At 40.2% G+C, this 22,604-nt stretch overlaps 3 gene segments (V, D, J or C); 1 reads left to right on the top strand and 2 right to left on the bottom strand.

Moving 5' to 3' along the window:
• Window positions 1-865: 865 nt before the first annotated feature.
• Window positions 866-1,684, bottom strand: LOC115179251 (Ig lambda-1 chain C region-like). The segment is given in 2 exon segments: window positions 866-1,467; window positions 1,663-1,684. Coding segments are annotated over 2 exon segments (342 nt in total).
• Window positions 1,685-3,223: 1,539 nt separating this feature from the next.
• On the top strand, window positions 3,224-3,724 carry LOC115179250 (immunoglobulin kappa variable 1-39-like). The segment is given in 2 exon segments: window positions 3,224-3,275; window positions 3,402-3,724. Coding segments are annotated over 2 exon segments (375 nt in total).
• Window positions 3,725-13,153: 9,429 nt separating this feature from the next.
• On the bottom strand, window positions 13,154-14,506 carry LOC115179249 (Ig lambda-2 chain C region-like). The segment is given in 3 exon segments: window positions 13,154-13,658; window positions 14,174-14,279; window positions 14,486-14,506. Coding segments are annotated over 3 exon segments (447 nt in total).
• Window positions 14,507-22,604: the final 8,098 nt, after the last annotated feature.

The following is a 22,604-nucleotide window of genomic DNA, read 5'->3' as shown; positions in this document are numbered from 1 at the left end:
CATCCCCCCCCCCCCCCCAGTCATTTCCACAGCACATGCTGAAAAGTACCAAGGTCCACTGTGGTGCAGAACTCACATAATGGTGATGTACTAATACCATGTGATGTCTTTTCTTAGGTGTTAGATAGGTTCTATGGCACATTTATTAATTCATTGGTGATTGGGGTTTCTAGATGATCCAAATGTATTTTCCATACTCTATCCCAATTTATTTGTCTGTCAGCAAGTGTAAAATCATTTCCCCATACAGTGGATAGAGTTAATGGTTTTTGTGCTACTAGAATTAATTAGTTGTGTCTAATAGAACAGACATCATTATTTGTCAATTTTGAGTGTTATTTCTATTCATTGTATTTCTATCTTTAATGTTCTAAACGTTTCATCTCACTGAATGCAGCCCTGATTTGCATGGTCAGGGTGGGATGGTTTTACTTCTGCTAGAATAGAAAGGTTCTGTCCCCAGGGGGTCGGAGAGAGAGACAGAGAGACAGAGAGAGAGAGAGAGAGAGAGAGACAGAAAGAGAGAGACAGAAAGACAGAGAGAGAGAGAGAGAGAGAGAGAGAGAGAGAAAGAGAGAGAGAGACAGAAAGAGAGAGTGAGAGAGAGAGAGACAGAAAGAGAGAGACAGAAAGAGAGAGACAGAAAGAGAGAGTGAGAGAGAGAGAGAGAGAGAGAGAGCGAGAGAGAGAGAGAGAGAGAGATTGAAACAGCAGCACACATTCAACAAATAGTCACTACAGGACAGATGTCATACTGTAGCTTACTCACATTAGGAAGAGAAATATAGATCTGACATAGAATTAGACCTAGCTGTAGCTACATTTCCATTTGTTGTCACAGTAAATAAATGAGTCAACTAATCCATCATGTTATTTTCCTAATCCAACTTTATTAGAACTGAGGCAGACAGCAACATCACAGTAACAGTCTGAGTACAGAACACACAGAAGCCTCCTGTACTCTATACAATACACATTACTACCCATGTTGTCAACTCTTCAGCAGTACTAGAGTTTACTCAGTAAACTACTCTAACACTCTAACACACTACTACTGCTCCAACCAGGCCTCAGACCAGACCAGAGCCTCGACTACTCCTGCTTCCCCAGACAGAGCTCTCCTGTTGTGGGCCTCCTCCAGTAGGCCCTAGCCCAGACACTGGCTCCTACGAAGGGGGGAGGCCTGGGTGTGTTGGAAGTGGGAGACCCTGCAGGTGTAGAGCTCTCCCTGCTCCCAGCCTGCCTTGCTCAGGGTCAGGGTGCTGCTGCGTCTGTAAAGGCCTTCCTTCTCTTCTTCTGGACTGGTCACGACCCCCTGGCTCACCTCCAGCCCGTCCACCTCCCAGCTCACCAGCGCCCCCTGAGGGGAGTAGCCAGTCAGCAGGCAGGCCAGTGAGGCAGAGCCCCCAGAGAGCTGCTCAGAGGAGGGGGGGAGCAGAGACACTGTGGGACTGACAGTAGGACCAGCTGGAGAGAAGAGAACGTTTTAATATTACATTCCAGAGGAGAGAGAAATAGAGTGCTCTATAAAGTATATAACTTAAGGTTCACAGAGAACACAACACCTCACAACTCAACAACAAATACACCAATGCACAATAAAGTACATCACTGTTGCTGAGTTTTTATTTATCCATGTATTTTCATTTATATTTGCTGTACTAGGGACAAAGACCCCATTCATTAAGGATCTTATCGCTCAATAACACTGCTAAAAGTAGATATTAAGTAACTTTATACTGTGTTGTGGTGCACCTTCCGTGTCCCTTACTTCAATAAAGCGTTTGTGGCGTTTAAAGGGCAGTCTGCTGTTAAAACAACAAGAAAGTGGGCACCCCGCCATTGTTTTTGGTAAACAGCTGAGGGATGGGGCTGGAGAAATTGAACCTCTCTCAAGTTCATAGACAGAACTATGGATGAAAGGACTGACCATCAATAAGTTACACATTGTAATTTCAACCACGTTTTGAAGCTAGAGTATTACATTGTTCACAAACAATTTAGTAAAACATGATTCTATTTAGGGTTCTGATAAGAGTATGGCAGTTGAACTAAGCTCATGAGGCATATATAAAAAATATTTATATATGCCTCAAGAATCAAAAGGTATATATAATTAATTTAAAAGTCCCAAAATGTATGTAGCAATCACAGATTGCCCAATTTAAAGTCAGTCCACTTCACAATAATATCAGACAGTAAAAGGAACCAGAAGGTTTGTTGTTATACTAACAACATTCACTGTGTAATTCACGTGTCATAGCAGAGAACTTAACGTTTGTATAACTTGCTCAAAGACAGGTTGCTTGGATCCACAACTGAAAGTCTCCCACAGACTGTAGCTAACAGTTTTCATTCTAAAATAAATACTAATATTGGGGTTTCCTTTACAGAGTTCGAGTCTTAAAATATCTGGTGTTCAGTATTTCTATATTCTGTAGTGTTTTGTAAGAAGTAGTAAAGGACAAAACACTTACTTTTCAGCAGCAGTTTGGTTCCTCCACCGAACGTGTTCCACAGTGATACAGTCTAGTTAAGACGCTTTACAAAAACCTCCTTCACACAAGAGTGAGCACATTCTGCACTAACAGAACCACTCATATAGCTCCACACAGCTTTGTAGAGCTTTACAATACTCATAAAGCATAACACAGCTTTACGTACAATTACACTATTTTACACTCTTTACATAGGAAATATTATAGCAAGTAATACTCATGTTTTATCATTTACATTTACATGACATTTGAGTCAGTTAGCAAACATTCTCATCCAGAGAATCTATGTGCATTCATCTTAAGGTAACTAGATGAGACAACCACAATAATTAAGCACGTCATGTACCTATATAGTATACTGATTAATGAAGTCTCTGACTTGAGCCTCCTTAAGGTCTCTTCACCCAAATTCACTGCAAAATGTTTTTTCAGTCAATGATGTCATATGTTATCATAACGCATATGGCAGAGTGAAACATTGTCATTTACGACAAATATCAATATTGACAATTGTGGCATTTTACTGTCAACAACAGAAATATAAATCATTTCACATGATCATTATTTGCAGTTTATTATTCTGTCCTGAGGTAGGGTGTTTCCATAGAGGAGGTGCTTTGCATTGGCAGCTCATGCTTCAGTGGTCTGGAAGTGTTTATAGCCCTGAGAGTTTCACACTGCAGGACTGAGATCTGTCCTTCAACACAACAGAAACCAGGACAACCATGACTCTGATCACCATCTTCATCTGGACACTGATCTGCTGCTGCCTCAAAGGTCTGTTGTTTTATAACTCTTACAATGGAAAAATACATATTGTTGAGTGCCTTGTATAATCATTGAAATGGATCTCAATGATCTGTTATTTATACTCGTTGATCAATTCATATTTTTCCTCTTCAGGATCCAGAGGTCAGATGACTGTGACTCAGCCTCCTGTAGTGACATTTTCTCCAGGAGACCCCGTCACTCTGACCTGTACAACCAACCCTAAAGTGTACAAATACAGTGATGGAGATGAAGCCTTGTCCTGGTATCAACAGAGACCTGGAGAAGCTCCCAAACTCCTGATAAGATATGTAAAGAAACTGCTAGATGGGATTCCTGCTAGATTCAGTGGCAGTGGGTCTGAGAGGGACTTCACTCTGACCATCAGTGGAGTCCAGGCTGAAGATGCTGCAGTTTACTACTGTCAGAGTCGTCACAGTGGTGTGATCACACAGTGATTTACAGCCGTACAAAAACCTGCTGTACAAAATGACAAACATCACTGGTCCATTGAACACAGAACTAAGGGTCTTGTTATATGACATCACAAAGTATAACCACTTTACTAACTCACAGAAATAATGGTTACAAACTAGTTTCATAACCCTCCCTTCCTCCCATGTCTACAAATGTCCTCTATTTCAGGAAGATGCCGGTGAAATAGTCCCATAGAGGATGAATAATCTGTATCATGTCAACATAAAATTGTGTGTAGCAAAAAAATCATAAGTATTGGTGTGCCTCTACATGCACAGCTGGCCAACACTTCAGGGGAGCAGAATAGTGTGAATATGTGTGTGTGTGTGTGTGTGTGTGTGTGTGTGTGTGTGTGTATGTGTATGTGTGTGTGTGTGTGTGTGTGTGTGTGTGTGTGTGTGTGTGTGTGTGTGTGTGTGTGTGTGTGTGTGTGTGTGTGTGTGTGTGTGTGTGTGTGTGTGTGTGTGTGTGTGTGTGTGTGTTTTCATGTGTATGTGACAGAGAGAGAGTGCTGTGAAACAGAAACTTAGATTTGCGTGGCCCCTCTCCCAGAATAGAGCAGTACACTCCCCAGATGTTCCCCCATCCTTAACATCCTTAACACGGTACCAGAGCTAGAACAGAGGAGGTTGGACAGTGGACACCAGACAGACTGGCAGAGGTCAAATATCAAATCAGAGATCAGATATCAGTCACAGGTCATCTGGGGAGACAAGTCAGTTCACTAGTCTTGTGGTGTGGTGTGGAAAGGGTTGGGCACCGGAAGTCAGCCAGACTGGTTGAGTTCAAAGGTTAAAAGGTCAGAGGTGGTGACGTACCGTAGTTTGGCAGGCCCTCGTCAAGGGGAGGTGGGGGCTACCTTCCTACAATTCTACACAATGTGCAATAATGAAGAGAGGAAATGTTGCTGTTTTAAAGCTAATTTCCTGCAATTCTACACATACAGCGCCACAGAAAGTATTCAGACCCTTGGATTTCTTCACAATTAGTTCAGGAGTAAAATCTGGCTTAACAAATCACATAATAAGATACATGGACTCACTCTGTGTTACATAATAGGAGTTGACAAGAACTTGGAATTACTATCCCTTCCTCTGTCCCTCGTATCCAGAGTGACTTACAGGAGCAATTAGGGTTAAGTGCCTTGCACAAGGGCACATTGACAGAATTTTCACCTAGTCAGATAGGGGATTTGAACCAGCAACCTTTCAGTTAATGGCCCAATAGTTTAAAGTGCCAGGCTACCTGACTCCCATCTGCAAGGCCACTCAGTCAAGTCTTGAATTTAATGCACAGATTCAACTGCAAAGACCAGGGATTTTTTCTAAAGCCTCATGAAGAAGGGCAGTGATTGGTAGATGGGTAACAATAACAAATCAGACATTGAATATCTCTTTAAGCATGGTCAAATTAATAATGATGCTGTGGATGATGTATTAAACCACCCAGACACCTCAAAGATCCAGTCAACCAGTTTATCCTGAACTGAGCTGCAGGACAGGAAGGAAACTGCTCAGGGATTTTACCATGAGGAAATTGGTGGTTTTACAACAGTGACAGAGTTCAGTGGCTTTGACGGGAGAAAACTGAGGATGGATCAACAACATTGTAGTGACTCCACAATAATGACCTAAATGACAGAGTGAAAAGAAGAATACAAATATAGACAATAAAAATATTTCAAAACATGCATCTTGTATGCAACAAGGCACTATAGTAACACTGCAAAAAGAACACACCAAAGGAATACACTTTTTGGCCTAAATGCATAGCCTTATGTTTGGAGCAAATCCAACACATCACTGAGTAACTGCCTCCTTATTTTCAAGCATGGTGGTGGCTGCATCATGGTATGGGGATGCTTGACATTGACAAATACTGGGGGGGTTTTCAGGATACAGAGAAGCGGAATGGAGATAAGGACAGGTAAAATCCTTTAGGAAAACCTGCTTCAGTCTGCTTTACACCAGAGACTGGGAGAGGAATTCACCTTTCAGCAGGACAAGAACCTACAACACGAGGACAAATCTACACTGGAGTTACCAAGAAGACAATGAATGTTCCTGAATGCCCAAGTTACAGTTTTGACTTAAATCTGATTGAAAATCTATGGCAAGTTTTGAAAATTGCTGTATAGCCATGATAACACAACATCTTGATAGAGCTTTGAGAATTTTGAAAAGGAAAATGGACAAATATTGCACAATGCAGGTGTGTAAAGTTCATAGAGACTTACCTAAGAAGACTCACAGGTGTAATCTATGCCAAAGGTGTTTGTAACATGTATTGGCTCAGGCAGCTGAATACTTATGCAACGACTATATTTTTGTTTTTAAATTGTATCAATCTTTACAAAATATAAACATGTTCTACCACTTTGTGTAGATTGTTGACAACAAAATGTATATTAAATCAATTTTAATGCCACTTTGTAATACAATAAAAAGTGAAGAAATCCAAGGGGTCTGAATACTTTTGCAAGGCACTGTATTGCCATGGGGCAGGGAGAAGAATGTGCAGTTTTATGATCTCATGCTATTCAACACATTTTGCAATAAGGCTGGATTCATGTTTTATTTATTAAAGTTAGTTTCCTGCAATCCTACACATATTGCCATGGGGCAGAGAGGAACATTTGCAGTTTATAGATAATCTCATGCTATTCTACACAATTTGCAATGACGCTGAGAGAATTTGTCATTTTGATATAATTTCCTGTAATTCTAGACATTTATGCCACGGGTTGTGATGTGTTTATATCCTATCTGAGGAGGGGGGGGGGGGGGGGGGGGGGGTGACCATATAGCTTGGTTCAAACTATAATCGTTAAGACAAGGGGATTCTAATATCCCATAACTCTTTGCAATTCATGGGACCAGCGTTGCTAGTTAGCCATGGCGCTAGTAGTTGTCAATGGTCCCATGAATTTGTTTACGCTTCCGCATGGAATTACTTCACTGTCTTAAACTTTCCATCTTCAACCTAGCCATAGAGATCCTATTAAATTACTAGAAGGGTTACGTCATAAACCCTCAAAGTTCCAGAATGGGATGAAAATGCTGTCGTTGTGGTCAGGGAGAAATCCAAACCATTCTAATAGGAATGAATGATAGTAGAGGTATAGTCCTGTTTTTACTTATGCATGAAAATTAAAGTAAGTTGTGTGATGTATTGGAAATTGCGTAATAGATTTTCTGTCAACCTAAAATATTGTCATATAGTCATAAATACAGTTTATATGGGTTTAATACAACATTTCTGCATAAATAGCCTCTAAAGTATATATGTAAACAAAATATATGTAAACAAAACGAAAGCTGAGAGTTCTATTATATGATACAATATCAGTACAACTTGTCTAAGTCATATCATCTACTGATTTCAGACAATGTATTGATGTGAATTGAATGCATTTTTAAATGGAATGTTGGTATATTGGCAATTAATGTGAATGTCACGTCCTGACCATAGTAAGCTGTTATTTTCTATTGTAGAGTAGGTCAGGGCGTGACGGGGGTTTTCTAGTTTTGTTTTTCTATGTTGTTATGTTCTAGTTTTGTATTTCTATGTTGGGAAGTTCTAGTTTTTGTATTTCTATGTTGGCCTTTGTTTGAGATGAACTCCAATTAGAGGCAGCTGGTCATCGTTGTCTCTAATTGGAGGTCATACTTAAGTTGGTGTTTGTTCCACCTGGGTTTGTGGGAGATTAATTTTGAGTCAGTGTATGTTTCACCTCTGCGTCACGGTTTGTTGTTTTTTTGTCATTCAGTTTATTTACGTATTGCATAGTTTCACAGTGTAAATAAAATGTGGAACGACACACACGCTGCACTTTGGTCCGCTCCTCTCTACGACAGCCGTGACTGTGAACAATTAATCCAATCATTCCTCTTAAACTGTCTGGCTAGCTAACTAATAAACATACAGTGCAGATAAATTCTTCAAATGTAGAATTTTAAACAATATCTTATCACAACTCTGGCAAACCATGGTTGACCAACTCCCTGACCAAAATGGCTGACCTTTATCGCTTCATAAGATGGATCATGTCATAGAGAATGATAGAGGCCTCTAGTGGTTAAAATAATGTTTTAGCATGGACAGCGCCATGGAGGGCTTCCACCAAACTTCTGCCATTTTAAAGTAGTCAAAGTACTCAACTGGGTGGCAATTCCTGAATGGCATTGCCCATGCTATCACGGCACAAATAGAAAGATGAGTCCTCTGTCTGTCTGTATGGTGCATGTCTGTTCAAGTGAAACTTCCCAGTCAGAACTCCTAACTTTTGATAACTCTGACAGCATGTGTACATCCCACTAGTTAAAGTAACAACCAAGGAAATTCACTTTTTATTACCAGCAGTCAAATTCAGTTAACCAATATGCTACTAATATCTGGTGATATTGATACTGTTCTGTCATTGTACACCTATCTAGTTATTTATTTACAAAAAGCAATAAACAGTTTGCAGGCCCAGTCTGTAATTCCACCAACAGCCTGACCCTGCTACTGTTTGACTAATAACTATTTATTCTGAACCTGAACTGATCTTCAGGGTGACGCCATTCTGGCACAAGAGGGTGCCAACAAGCTGAAACTATCAGAGCCATAGATTTACTGTAGATAGTAAGGCTCCAGTAAGCATCATCTGTCTCCATTGGTCTAGTCTTGGATCCTGGCTATTAACATGTGAAGAATGTTACACCAGTGGAAGGTTCATCCTGAAATCAAATAACATTTGGGCTCAGCTTGACATAACTCCCTTTCAATGTAATATAATGTCCAACACATGTTTTTATTTGGTGGTGAACCTACCCTTTAATATACAGTTTAGTTGTCCTCCTATAGTTGACCATTAGATTGGAACGACTCACAACAGCAAAAGAATAATAAAATAAGTATCTCTCTATCTGTTTCTTTCTTTTCCTTCTGTGTGTCTCTCTTGCTCTTTCTCTCTCTCTCTATCTTTTTCTCTCTCTCTCGCTCTCTCTTTCCCTCTCTCTCTCTGTTTCTCTCTATTTGTTTCTCTCTCTCTCTCTCTCTCTCTCTCCCTCTCTCCCTCCCTCATACCCAGCAGGTGTGTGATTAATAATAGAGTGCTGTTTTGCATAGTTGTTGAGCCTCACTGCTCCTGACACTTTAAGACTTCAGTGTTATCAGCATTGGGTCCAGTCTGCTCACTCCTCTCAGAGTCATAGATGATGATGAAGATGATGAAGATGATATCACTGATTCCACTGCTGATTACGCTGGGGTTTCTGACTCAGGGTGAGAAACTCTCAACATTCTCCCTGTGGTCTACTGGTTTTTACAGGAGCTTGTACATGTTTGTCCATGGAAAATGTTTTCAATGCCTTATAAGTTGATTTTCAAGACAACTCAAAGCTAATTTCTCCATTTCAATTTCAGCGTCATCTGCACAACGTGTCCTGAATCAAGCTGATGAATTGAAGTCTGTTCGTCTGGGAGACAGAGTGTCTATCAGTGCTGTTGCAAGTTCAACCGGTATTGGTGATGACATGAGCTGGTACCTGCTGAACCCTGGACAGGCTCCTAAACTCCTCATCTATAAAGTAAATACCCTTCAGTCTGGAACACCATCTAGATTCAGTGGCAGTAGATCAGGTAATGAGTACACTCTAACAATCACTGATGTCCAAGCTGAAGATGCAGGAGATTACTATGGTATGGGTTATTATGGAGGCACAGAGGGTTTCACACAGTGATTTAGAGTCGTACAAAAACCTCCCTCAGTCAGACTGCACAGAGACTATACTGCTGCAGCTGGGACCTACTGCAGGTGTTGAGGAACAACAGACTATGACATGAAACACTGGTCCACTGAACACACAACTCAGGTCCTGGTTATATGACATCACCAAGCATAAATCACCACTACTTTACCTCCACACAGAACATCTGGATACAACTCACACATTCATCTCAAATACCCCACATAGTTTAGTCACAATCAAAACCAACAGCTATATCCCATAACCCCCTCCCATGTCTATAATGTTAAGATGATGTGGTTTTGCTCCTGTCCCCAGAGTTTCACTGTCCCCAGGGGGTCTACCCCCTACCCATCCTCCCTCACCCCTACCAACCTTCTGATGTCCATGTTGTTACAGAGCATATTTATTTCATGATAAAAATCAGGGACACCTTGTTTGACATGAATACAAAGTATTTTATTTTGTTAACATTTCCAATCTAAAAGCAGGAACAATAAAACACAGGTACAGATTTATACAATCATTTTCTTAGCAACTGTGGTTCCTGCCAACCACACTCTCCGTTGGAGTTCTGACAAGTGCCAGTCAGAGTCATCACAAAGCAACATCCCTATTGGATCTAATTCATCCCCCCCCCCCCCCCCCCCCCCCCCCAGTCATTTCCACAGCACATGCTGAAAAGTACCAAGGTCCACTGTGGTGCAGAACTCACATAATGGTGATGGACTAATACCATGTGATGTCTTTTCTTAGGTGTTAGATAGGTTCTATGGCACATTTATTAATTCATTGGTGATTGGGGTTTCTAGATGATCCAAATGTATTTTCCATACTCTATCCCAATTTATTTGTCTGTCAGCAAGTGTAAAATCATTTCCCCATACAGTGGATAGAGTTAATGGTTTTTGTGCTGCTAGAATTAATTGACTTTAGATATTAGACACAACTCCTTTTGAAGGGTGTCTGTCCATTAGAAGTTTGACCAATGGGTGTACTGCTAGTTCTGCTCCCCAGGGGACCCCATAGGCTGGCGTGGATAGGGCGGAGTTGAAGGTAAAGACTAAATTATGAACCTGGGACATTAAAACACTGGTGGATTTCCTGGAAACTGAGGAGTCCATTCACATTGAATATGTCTTTGAAAGTATAAATACACTTCTTAGACCAAGAATCTGATATAAATGGTTTCTTACACACTAAGAATACCCCATATTGGAGAGTATGAATGCCATTGAAGATTAGATCTCATATGCTTCTCTGTATTTATTTATTTAACTAGGCAAGTCAGTAAAGAACAAATTCTTATTTACAATGACGGCCTACACCGGCCAAACCCGGGCCAATTGTGCGCCACCCTATGGGACTCCCAATCACGGCCCGGTTGTGATACAGCCTGGATCCAGACCAGGGTGTCTGCAGTGATGCCTCTAGCACTGAGATGCAGTGCTTTAGACCGCTGCTCCACTCAGGAGCCCTGTAGCTTTCTACACATTTACTGAATATGCTATAATGGGTCCAAACAGTAAGTCCACCTGATGCTTTTGTTGTCTGTAGTGTTGCATATTCAATCTGTGGTCTCTTTCTCCCCCAAATTAACAACTTTATGACAGAGTCAAGTTTAGACCAATAGGCTATAGGAAGAGGCAGTAGTAACATGGAACTCATAAAATTGATATGAAGGAGGACATTCATTTTAATAATTGAGATTCTAGCATGCAAAGAAGTGGCCATAGCAGGCCATCTTTTTATGTATTTCTGGATATTCTGTAAGGTTTCTAAGTAGTTCTTCCTGAAAGTAGTGTGAATAGAGGGGGATATGTAATGTCTAAGTAGTTCTTCCTGAAAGTAGTGTGAATAGAGGGGGATATGTAATGTCTAAGTAGTTCTTCCTGAAAGTAGTGTGAATAGAGGGGGATATGTAATGTCTAAGTAGGTGGTTTGTTTCTTCACTGGGATCATGGGTGGTAGTTGAACACTTCCCATAGCTGAGTTAAGAGGTAGTAGAGCTGATTTAGACCAGTTGATCTTGTAACCAGACCATGAGCTGAATGCTGTGAAAATAAACATTATTGGCTGGAGGGATTTCTGAGTGTTTGCGACGTAGAGCAGTATGTCATCTGCATGCAGAGAACTTGCTTGTTAAGCCAAGGTTGGCAATTTACTGCCAATTTACTGAATTATGTGATCACTCCTTAACCCATAGGAAGTCCCACCTAGTTGACTACTTCAAAATGGTGGAATCCCTCAATGGCAATGTCCATGCAAAAACGCTTATATCCATCTGAGGCCTCAATCGTTCTTTATGGCCTGAACTGAACATCAGCAAGACGCCATTTTAGCACAAGTCTAGAATAGCAATAAACTAGTATTGAATTAACACACTTACATGTAACTAAATTTTATAGTCAATTATAGGCCTTCCACAGATTTAGGTAAGCTATTTCCTTCCTTGTTTAATATTATTATTGTGTTGCATTAACAGTTTGATCATCTGTCCTGAGGTAGGGTGTTTCCATAGAGGAGGTGTTTTGCATTGACACCTCATGCTTCAGTGCTCTGGAAGTGTTTATAGCCCTGAGAGTTTCACACTTCATGAATTATATCTGTCCTGACTGTAAGACTACAGTGTTATCAGCAGTGGGTCCAGTCTGTCTTCTCAGAGCCACAGATGATGATGAAGATGATGAAGATGCTGATCATCCTGGGGTTCCTGATTCAGGGTGAGAATCTCTCAGCATCTCTCACTGTGGTCTACTGGTTTTAACAGGTTTTAATGGGCCTGTACATGTTTGGATATGAAAAATGGTTTCAATGCTTTTTATCTGGATTTTGAAGACAACACAAAGCTACAATTTTCTGTTTCAATTTCAGCGTCATCTGCACAACGTGTCCTGAATCAAGCTGATGAATCTAAGTCTGTTCATCTGGGAGACAGAGTGTCTATCAGTGCTGTTGCAAGTTCAACCGGTATTGATGATGATATGAGCTGGTACCTGCTGAAACCTGGACAGGCTCCTAAACTCCTCATCTATAAAGTAAATACCCTTCAGTCTGGAACACCATCTAGATTCAGTGGCAGTAGATCAGGTACTGAGTACACTCTTACAATCACTGATGTCCAAGCTGAAGATGCAGGGGATTACTATGGTATGGGTCAATATGGCGCCCCAGAGCATTTCACACAGTGATTTAGAGTCATACAAAAACCTCCCTCAGTCAAACTGCACAGAGACTGTACTGCTGCAGCTGGGACCTAATGCAGGTGTTGAGGAACAACAGACTATGACATGAAACACTGGTTCACTGAACACACAACTCAGGTCCTGGTTATATGACATCACCAAGCATAAATAACCACCACTTTACCACCAATGGTCAGATAATGTGGTTCCCAGAATAGAGCACCTCTGTCCCCAGATATTCATAACCACCACTTTACCTCCATAAAGAAAATCTGGTTAGAAAATAATGGTCAGATGATGTGGTTCTGCTCCTGTCCCCAGATATTCACTGTCCCCAGGGGGTCTACCCACTACCCATCCTCCCTCACCCTCCTTCACCCCTACCAACCTTCTGATGCTCATGTTGTTACAGAGCAGTTTAGTCTTTGTTTAACAACCACAAGTCCACAGATATTCACTTATTTTTCTTTACATAATAAAAATCAGGGACACCTTGTTTGACATGAATACAAAGTATTTTATTTTGTTAACATTTCCAATCTAAAAGCAGAAACAATAAAACACAGGTACAGATTTAAAGATGCAGAATCCCAAGTTGATGACCAGAGCTGAAGCTCTAGATAGATATTTAGAATGATAGAATGACAGATAGGTAGGTGTTCTCTGTGTACAGGGTGTCTACTGGGAGCAGTGGTGTGGCTCCAGCGTGTGAGTGATGGGGGTCTGGTCCTTTAGGGAGGCCTCACAGGTGACTGAGCCAGCCTTCCTCCACTGGTCAGTGGGGAGAGTGAGGCTGCTGCTCCAGCTGTAGTGACCGTCCTTCTCCAGGACCTCCAGGCTCTGGCTGCCCTGCAAGGCCCCCCCGGCCCCCAGCCTCCAACCCAGCTTCCAGCCCCCCGGGAAGCCCCTGTTGGCCAGGCACACTAGGGCCACATTCCCCCGCTCCTGTTCCTCACTGGAGGGAAGTAGAACGGTCAGGGAGGGACGTACCACACCCACTAGGAGAGAGAGAGGATGAGGGGGAAAGGAGAGATGACATGTAAGGGTTAAACTGGACAAGAACCTTGAAGAACGTTCAACCACTTTAATATGAAGAAACAAGTATGATACTGTATAAATAGCACAGTGTCAGTGAAAATGGCAGGTTATTTATATTTCTTCTAATGTCTCTTTCACTTCCCTCCAAGAACATCTATGAAGCTTGAAAACACACCACAGTCAGTGTTAAATTACTGTTCAGAAATTAAACTTTTATAATTAAAATATAAAAAGTTTAATACTGAAGCTGAACTGGTTAAGTGTATTTAAAGACATCAAACACTAAAACTATTATTACAGATATTTGGTATATGAAGTTTTTGTCCTTGAATGATCATCAGAGCATATGGAAACATTGCAAATAATCTGAATTAAGTACATTAAAACTACAAATATTTCTTATTAATTATCCATTTTTGTGACTTTATAAATGTTCCTTAATGTATTATAAAAAAGATAGATCTCTTGTACTTACAGTCAACGATGAGTTTGGTGCCTCCACCGAAAGTGTACCACAGTGATACAGACTCATTGAACGGCCGTACAAAAACCTCCTGCACTTTACACACACCAGTAACTCTCTACACAACACACATTCAACACACATTCAACCCTACCACTGATTGTCTGTCAAAAACAGCATGTGTAGGTCATAACTTTTAAAATTAATTTAGGTTTGATATTTGATATTTTTCATTTTACCTAAATTCCCTATAAAATATAAACTATATGTATACATTTATAAAATATAAATGTTGGATATGTCAAATATCTCTGACAAACTCACTAAGTACAGGAAGGAAGCCATATAGAATAGAAATACACTACCATTGAATGAATACACTTACATATAACTAAATACTGTAGTCAATTTCAGACCTTCCACAGATTAAGGTAAACTACTTCATTATACTGTGACTACTTCATTGTTTCATCAGGTAGGGTGTTTCCATAGAGGAGGTGCTTTGCATTGGCAGCTCATGCTTCAGTGCTCTGGAAGTGTTTATAGCCCTGTGAGTTTCACACTTTATGACTGAGATCTGTCCATCAACACAACAGAAACCACGGCAACCATGTCTCAGCATCTTCATCTGGACACTGATCTGCTGCTGCCTCAAAGGTCTGGGACATTTAACAACCCTTTAACTGGAAATATTAATCATTCGTTTCGATAGCGTCTTCCATATCAATCCACTGTATCAATATCAGAACCTGCATTACTTTTACATTGTAAAATATTAAACCTTATCTGGAATATATTATTGTATTAATTTATGTCTTCAGGATCCAGCAGCCCGTATACTGTCACTCAGCCTCGTGAAGTTTCATTTTCTCCAGGAGACACCATCACTCTGACCTGTACAACCAATCCTGCAGTTACAATATATTCAGATGGAGGTTGTCACAGAGCATGGTATCAGCAGAGAAAAGGAGAAGCTCCTACACTGTTGACATACACAGTGCTTCCAGCTCGATTCAGTGGTAGAGCAGGGGACCTGACCATCAGTGGAGCTCATACAGAAGATGCAGCAGTTTACATCTGTCAGATTTAAACACAGTGGCGCAGTGTTCCCACTGTGATTTAGAGCTATACAAAAACCTCCCTCAGTCAGACTGCACAGAGTCTGAACTGCTGCAGCTGGGACCTAATGCAGGTGTTGAGGGACAACAGATTATGACATTGAAAGCTGGTCCACTGAACACAGAATGAACATCCTCACACAGCGTTAGACAGTCCCACACCAGGACAATGTTACTCTGGTTACTCATGACAGGATCATAGTTCACCAAACCACTTCCTCTACACAACCATAACCATAACTTCACCTCCATATAGAAACCACCACTTCACTACCAAACCATTGACATTCACCTCTGGAATGTTCAGATAGAAATTCATTGTGTAGAACAGACATCATTATCGTTAGCTTTATTCATTGCATTTCTATCTTTAATCTTCTAAACGTTTCATCTCACTGAATGCAGCCCTGATTTGCATGGTCAGGGTGGGATGGTTTTACTTCTGCTAGAATAGAGAGGTTCTGTCCCGAGAGAGAGAGAGAGAGAGAGAGAGAGAGAGAGAGAGAGAGAATGAAACATCAGAACACACATACAACAAACAGTCACTACAGAACACATGACACATAACCAACCCATAAAATAAAGTTTAACATCCATATATGGCCAGCTATGTACACTTTAACATGGATTTATCCTGTAATAGATGTGGTTCAATTGGTAACATACATTTTTGTCTTCTTCTAATGCCTCTTAAGGGGAAAGTAATCTAAAAGTAACTGAATGTAATCCGATTACATTACTGAGTTCAAAATTCACATTATTGATTACAATTTTGTACAGGTAATTATTAACTGTTAGAAAGTAACCTACCCAACCCTGGATAAGATATTGTGTAAAATAATGAATTTGAAGAATGTATCTGCACTGTATTTTTGTTAACTAGCTAGTCAGACATTTTTATAGGAATTGATTGCATTAATTTTTCAAATTAACTGCCACTATGCCCACATTCCATTTAAACAATGCAGTCAATCTACAACCATACGCTGTCTGAAATCAGTTGATGATGGGACTTAGACAAGTTGTAAATGCAACAAGTACTGATATTGTATCATATAATAGCACTCTCAGCTTTCCAAGAAAACAACTATTTAGACATTCATGATCTGTTTACATATATTTTAGAGGCTACTTACAGAAAATTTGTTGAAAACCCATAGAAACTGTATTTATGATTATCTGACAATATTTTAGGTTGACAGTAATTCTATCACCCAATTTCCGATATTTCACATGCCTTACTTTTATTTTCCTGCATAAGTAAAATCAAGATTATACCTCATTCCAATTAGGCTGGTTTGGATTTCTCCCTGACCACAATGGCTGCCATTTTCATCCTATTCTGGAACATTGAGCGTTGATGACATAGGCCCTCTTGTAATTTAATAGGATCTCTATGGCTAGGTTGAAGATGGGAAGGTTAAGACAATGAAGTAATTCCATGCGGAAGCGTTCAAAAATAAACAAATTCATGGGACCAGCTCTTTTGGTAACTACTAGCGCCGTTTTGAACTAGCAACGCTGGTCCCATTAATTTCAAAGAGTGATGCGATATTAGAATCCTCTTGTCTTTACCTGTATATTTTGAATGAAGCTCTATAGTTCCACCTGGTTCACCAGAGGGCGATTAGAGACCATCCTAGAGACATTAATGACACTCAGGTGTGTCCTATTACTCATGATGATCTCCCTGTTAAAAGAGGTGTTTCCTTTGCAGAAGCTTGAATTGTTTACTGTGTGTGTTTGTTTCCTGAGTGAGTTTAAGATTTGATTGTTTTTCCAGTGTTCCTGTGATCCTTCGGCTACTGGTTATCAGCAAAGTATTTGTTTATCCTTAACCACTGATTCCTCATCTGGTCTCTTCTCTGCACCTGGGTCCCACCTCACCACTCTCAGATAGGATATAAACACATCCTAAGCCAAGGCAAAGAGAATTTGAATTGCAGGAAACTAGGAACTTGTCTGTCGGAATGAGGAGACCAAGGCGCAGCATGTGTATCATTCCACATTTTATTTAAACTGTGAAACTATGCAAGCCATACTAATAAACAAAACAACAAACCGTGACGAAGAGGTGCAACATACACTTAGTCAAAATAATCTCCCACAAACCCAGGTGGGAAAAAACAGCTACTAAATATGATCCCCAATTAGAGACAACAATGACCAGCTGCCTCTAATTGGAGATCATCCCCCCCAAAAAACAACATAGAAATACAGAAACTAGAACCACACAACATAGAAAATATAAACTAGACAAAACCCCCGTCACACCCTGACCTACTCTACCATAGAAAATAAAAGCTTTCTATGGTCAGGACGTGACAGAACTAGCAAACAACCTCATTGGAAAATGTGTAGAATAACATGAGATTAGCTTTAAAACCACTGATTTTTTCTCTCTGCTCCATGGCAAATGTGGTAGCATAATTATAAGATTGTTATGTTTGCACCAAATGGTTGTTTTATGAACTAGAGTAAGGGCTTGACCTGGCAACTGTTAAAGAGATGGTTTCCACTCTAGCTTCCTGTATAGTTAGTCTGGACGTATGGTTAAGGAAATGGGTTTTGCTTGAGCTGACAGTGGCTTGGTGATAAAACATCTAAAGCTGGCATTCCATAGACAAGATGTGGTGTGTGTGACCTGAGACAGAGAATGCCTGGAAGACTTTAGAACAATGTCTCATTGTCTCAACCTGACATCTGGGAAACTAAGCTGGGGGGTTGGGGGTAAGACAACATCCCATTAAGATAACCAGGAAATGGACCAAGGTGGCTTTTGGGAAGTTGGAACAGGATGACTAAACATTTTTAGGTCCTATTTAAGGTCTCTGTTTTTTAATGATCAGTTAGGCTCTCGGCCCAACAGTCAAAACTGTTGAGTCGACGGTTTCATTATTGTAGTAATTAATCCATATTGAATGAAGATTGTTTGAATAAATTACAAAGTGTCTCTCACTTGAATAGAATATTCCACCACACAATAAAGGCCCTTGCAAACGTTTTCAGGACCTTTGGATTTCTTCACATTTTATTGCAATGCAAAGTGGGATTAAAATAGATTTAATTTAAATGTTTTTTTTTAACAATCTACACAAAATACTCCAATTGACACGCCCTGACCTTAGAGATCCTTATTATTCTCTATGTTTGGTTATGGTCAGGGTGTGACTCGGGTGGGAAAGTCTATGTTTTCTATTTCTTTGTTTTGACCGAGTGTGGTTCCCATTCAGAGGCAGCTGTCTATCGTTGTCTCTTATTGGGGATCATATATAAGTTGTCATTTTCCTTTTGGGTTTTTGTGGGATCTTGTTTTCTGTTTAGTGTCTGTGCCTGACAGAACTGTGTGCTTTCGTTTTCGCCATTTGGTATTTCGTGAATAAAGGAATCATGAACACTTTCTACGCTGCGCTTTGGTCTACTCTTCCTACCACCAACGAGAGTCGTTAGGTCAAAGTACAAGAACATTTTTATATTTTTCTAAAGATTAATACAAATGTTATAACTAAAATATAATCATTGCATAACTATTCAGCCCACAGTCAATACATGTTAGAAACACCTTTGACATCGATTACAGCTTGGGGTCTTCTTGGGTAAGACTCTGAGAAGCATTCCACACCTGAATTGTGCAATATTTTTTCTTTACAAAATTCTCAAAGCTCTATCAAGATGTTGGGTTATCATGGCTATACAGCAATTTCCAAACTTGCCAAAGATTTTCAAGCAGATTTAAGTCAAAACTGTAACTTGGGCATTCAGGAACATTCATTGTCTTCTTGGTAACTCCAGTGTAGATTTGTCCTTGTGTTTTAGGTTCTTGTCCTGCTGAAAGGTGAATTCCTCTCCCAGTCTCTGGTGTAAAGCAGACTGAACCAGGTTTTCCTAAAGGATTTTACCTGTCCTTATCTCCATTCCGCTTCTCTGTATCCTGAAAACCCCCCCAGTATTTGTCAATGTCAAGCATCCCCATACCATGATGCAGCCACCACCATGCTTGAAAATAAGGAGGCAGTTACTCAGTGATGTGTTGGATTTGCTCCAAACATAAGGCTTTAGGCCAAAAAAGTGTATTCCTTTTCTGTATTTTATACAGTATTACTTTAGTCCCTTGCTACATAGAAGATGCATATTCTGCATATTTGTATTCTTTTCAATCTGTCATTAATGTCATTGTTGTGATTCACTACGATGTTGATCCTTTCTAGTTTTCTCCCAGCTCAGCCATTAAACTCTGTAGACTGTAGAATCACCAATGGCCTCATGGTGACATCCCTGGGCAGTTTCATTCCTTTCCTGCTGCTCAGTTTAGAAGGACAACTGTATCTTTGAGGGGTCTGGGTGGCTTAATACATAATCCACAGCATAATGATTAACTCGACCTTGCTTAATGAGATATTTAATGTCTGATCTGTTATTGTTACCTCCTTCTTTATGAGGCTTTTGAAAACCTCCCTGGTCTTTGTAGTCGAATCTGTGGATGAAATTCAATACTTGACTAACGGGCCGTAGAGATGGGTGACAGGTAGCCTAGCACTTAAGAGTGTTGGGCCAGTAACCGAAAGGTCACTGGTTTGAATCCCAGAGCCGACTAGGTGAATAATCTGATGTACCCTTGAGCAAGGCACTTAACGCTAACATTTCCTGTAAGTCACTCTGAATAAGAGCAGCTGCTAAATGACTACAATGTAACATGTAACTGTATGTAAGAGGGACAGAGGAAGGGTTAGTCATTAAAAAATGATGTCAACCTCTATTTTTTCAGAGTGAGTGCATGTCACTTTTTATGTGATTTGTTAAGCCCAATTTTCCTCCTGAACTAATTTAGGCTTGACTAACATAAGGTGCTGAATACTTATGCAACGACTCTATTTTAGTTATGAATTTTTCATTTTTCTAATAGAAAATGTGATTTTTCATTCAGACATTACAGAATATTTTGTGTAGAATGTTGACAAAAATGACAAATACATTTCCGTCCCACTTTGTAACAATCAAATGTGACAAGTCATGAAGGCAGTCAAAATCCACATGACTGTTGAGTCATGGTAATTAGGCTTCTCCAAGCTCTGATGCTACTGGTCATTAGTAGCCTACCAAACATGCTAACTGTCTGGTACTCTATTGTCCCTGTAATCACTCTAACATCAATGTAAAGGTATTTGAAAATCTAATCAAACATGTCATGAGAGCCCATGAGCTCATGTTGCGCAACCTTTCTGTAGGCTATGTAATTGCGTGACAAAACAGAGTGATGGCCTCTATTAAAAAGAGGAGGATCCCATCAGCTTCCTATAGGCTCGGCCTACCATATTTATTTCTCAACTTTACTAATATTAAGCACATTGCTTCTCTTTACAACAGGAGTATAGCCTTCCTGGCTGGCAGGAAAATTAACGACAAAAAAAACGTCCTCCATTTGCTATTTAAGTGCATAGATGACATGTATTTTTTTCCCGCTGCCCATGTTTCTAGACAGGTCTATGATAATGGTCCTTTCTAAATCAAAACAAATTTCAAATATATATTTGTTTAGTATATGTAAAGACAAGATTAAATCAAGACTAGTCTGATGGGTGACAATATTAACCTATCACTTGTGAATTATATATTATCACTATATGCCCATCATAAGGCAAGAAACAATGCCTTTTTTTTTCTTTTCGAATCATAGGCGCACACCTTATGTAGCCTAAACCATAGGCCTATATGTTTTGATAAGGTTTGTATCACAACTAATGTGGCCAAATAACTTCTTAAAATTAAGCACATTAATCCGCTATGCAATGGGTGTAGAGCCTAACTGGCATACATAAGCAGCATGCGAGTTTTAAGTTGGGGGAAGAACATTTTCACCATAAATGTACCTTTATAATAAAAGCATTACATGGATAATCGCATTTGCGGTAACTTTTGATAATGGTGTTTTCCCGCTAATGGAACATTTGTGCTTATAGCCTACTGCCATGTGCGCATTGCTGCGCTTTTAACGTGAATAAATAGCCTAATAGTTTATCAACATTTATAGCTAAATGTTCTGATCTGTTGCGTCAGGCACATTGGGTAAAAAAGTATTTTTGATGCTAGTGGTTATATTAATTTGGGATCTATCGCATCCCACAACTGTCCCAGACTATGTTTGGAATATTTATTTCTCGCATGGAATAGAACAGGTCAACTTTGTATGGGGATAGTACATTGACATAGGCTAGTGCTTTTGCTGTTCGTTAGGACTACTCATCTTGTTGGCTGACGAAAGTAAATGTGGACAGTTCTTCCAATATCTTCAATATGCAACTCAGAATTGGATAAGGGCGCTCACAGTTGCATCCCCGATGTTTGTGTCTTCACTTGTAGCCTGTGAGAAAGACCCGATCACATGATGGAGAGCCATGTGAGTGAGAGGTGCTTCAGAGCACGTAGCACCCAGGGAGAAGGGCACAACGCAGCACTCCGGGCCAAGGACACAATGGCCACTGGCCGCAAAAGGCATGGATTTTTTGGGGGGGGCTTTGAACAGGTAGGCGATTTACTTCCACCTGCAGTTATTGAATGTTTGCTCCCGAGTATATTTCAATGGCTGATCCCTCCTGATGACCTGGATGGAATTATTTGATCTTTCGCCAACACTTAGGATTCCCCACCCTGTTGAGTCCTCTCTCCTCCCTCTTCGTCTCCTTCTCAAAACCCATTGGAAGAAAAACCAGAGGTCCCTCCCCTCTGACCTTCTCCTCCAATGGGTTTTGAGAAGGAGGCGAGGAGAGAGGACATGATGAGTATTCAATTGAGATCTTCCCTACGCAGAAACTGGTTTTCTCCATCTAGAATTCGCTATCATACTCTATGGTCTGAACTGAACTTCAGCATGACACCCCTTTACCACAAGAGGGCACCATCAACCTGCAAATATCTGAGCCATTGATAAACAGGTACCTTAACATTTTGTGAAGTCTTCGATTCAGACTATTAACATTTGAGGAATGGTATACCAGTGTGAGGTTCATCCTGAAATGAAATGGAATTTGGACTCAGCTTTACATAAGACTATGTAGGTATAATGGAGGTATAATATAATAATGTCTGACAAACTTTGATTTTGGGTTGTGCCTATGTCTCTACAGTTATTATCCTTTGATTGAAATTCCCCTTAGGATGGAATGACTCACGGCTAACAGCAAAATAACAGATATGAACGTTATTTGTCACTCTCTCACTCTCTGTCTTTCTCTTTGTCTCTCACTCTCTGTCTCTCTCTCTCTCCTTCCCCTTTCTCTGTTTCACACACCCAGCAGCCTATAGAGTGGTGTTTTGCATACCTGTTGAGA

The sequence above is a fragment of the Salmo trutta genome, chromosome 39, assembly GCF_901001165.1.
Source record: "Salmo trutta chromosome 39, fSalTru1.1, whole genome shotgun sequence".
Classification (NCBI taxonomy): Eukaryota; Metazoa; Chordata; class Actinopteri; order Salmoniformes; family Salmonidae; genus Salmo; species Salmo trutta.
Note: the sequence above shows the minus strand (reverse complement) of the source record. Positions and strands in the feature narration are given on the sequence as shown.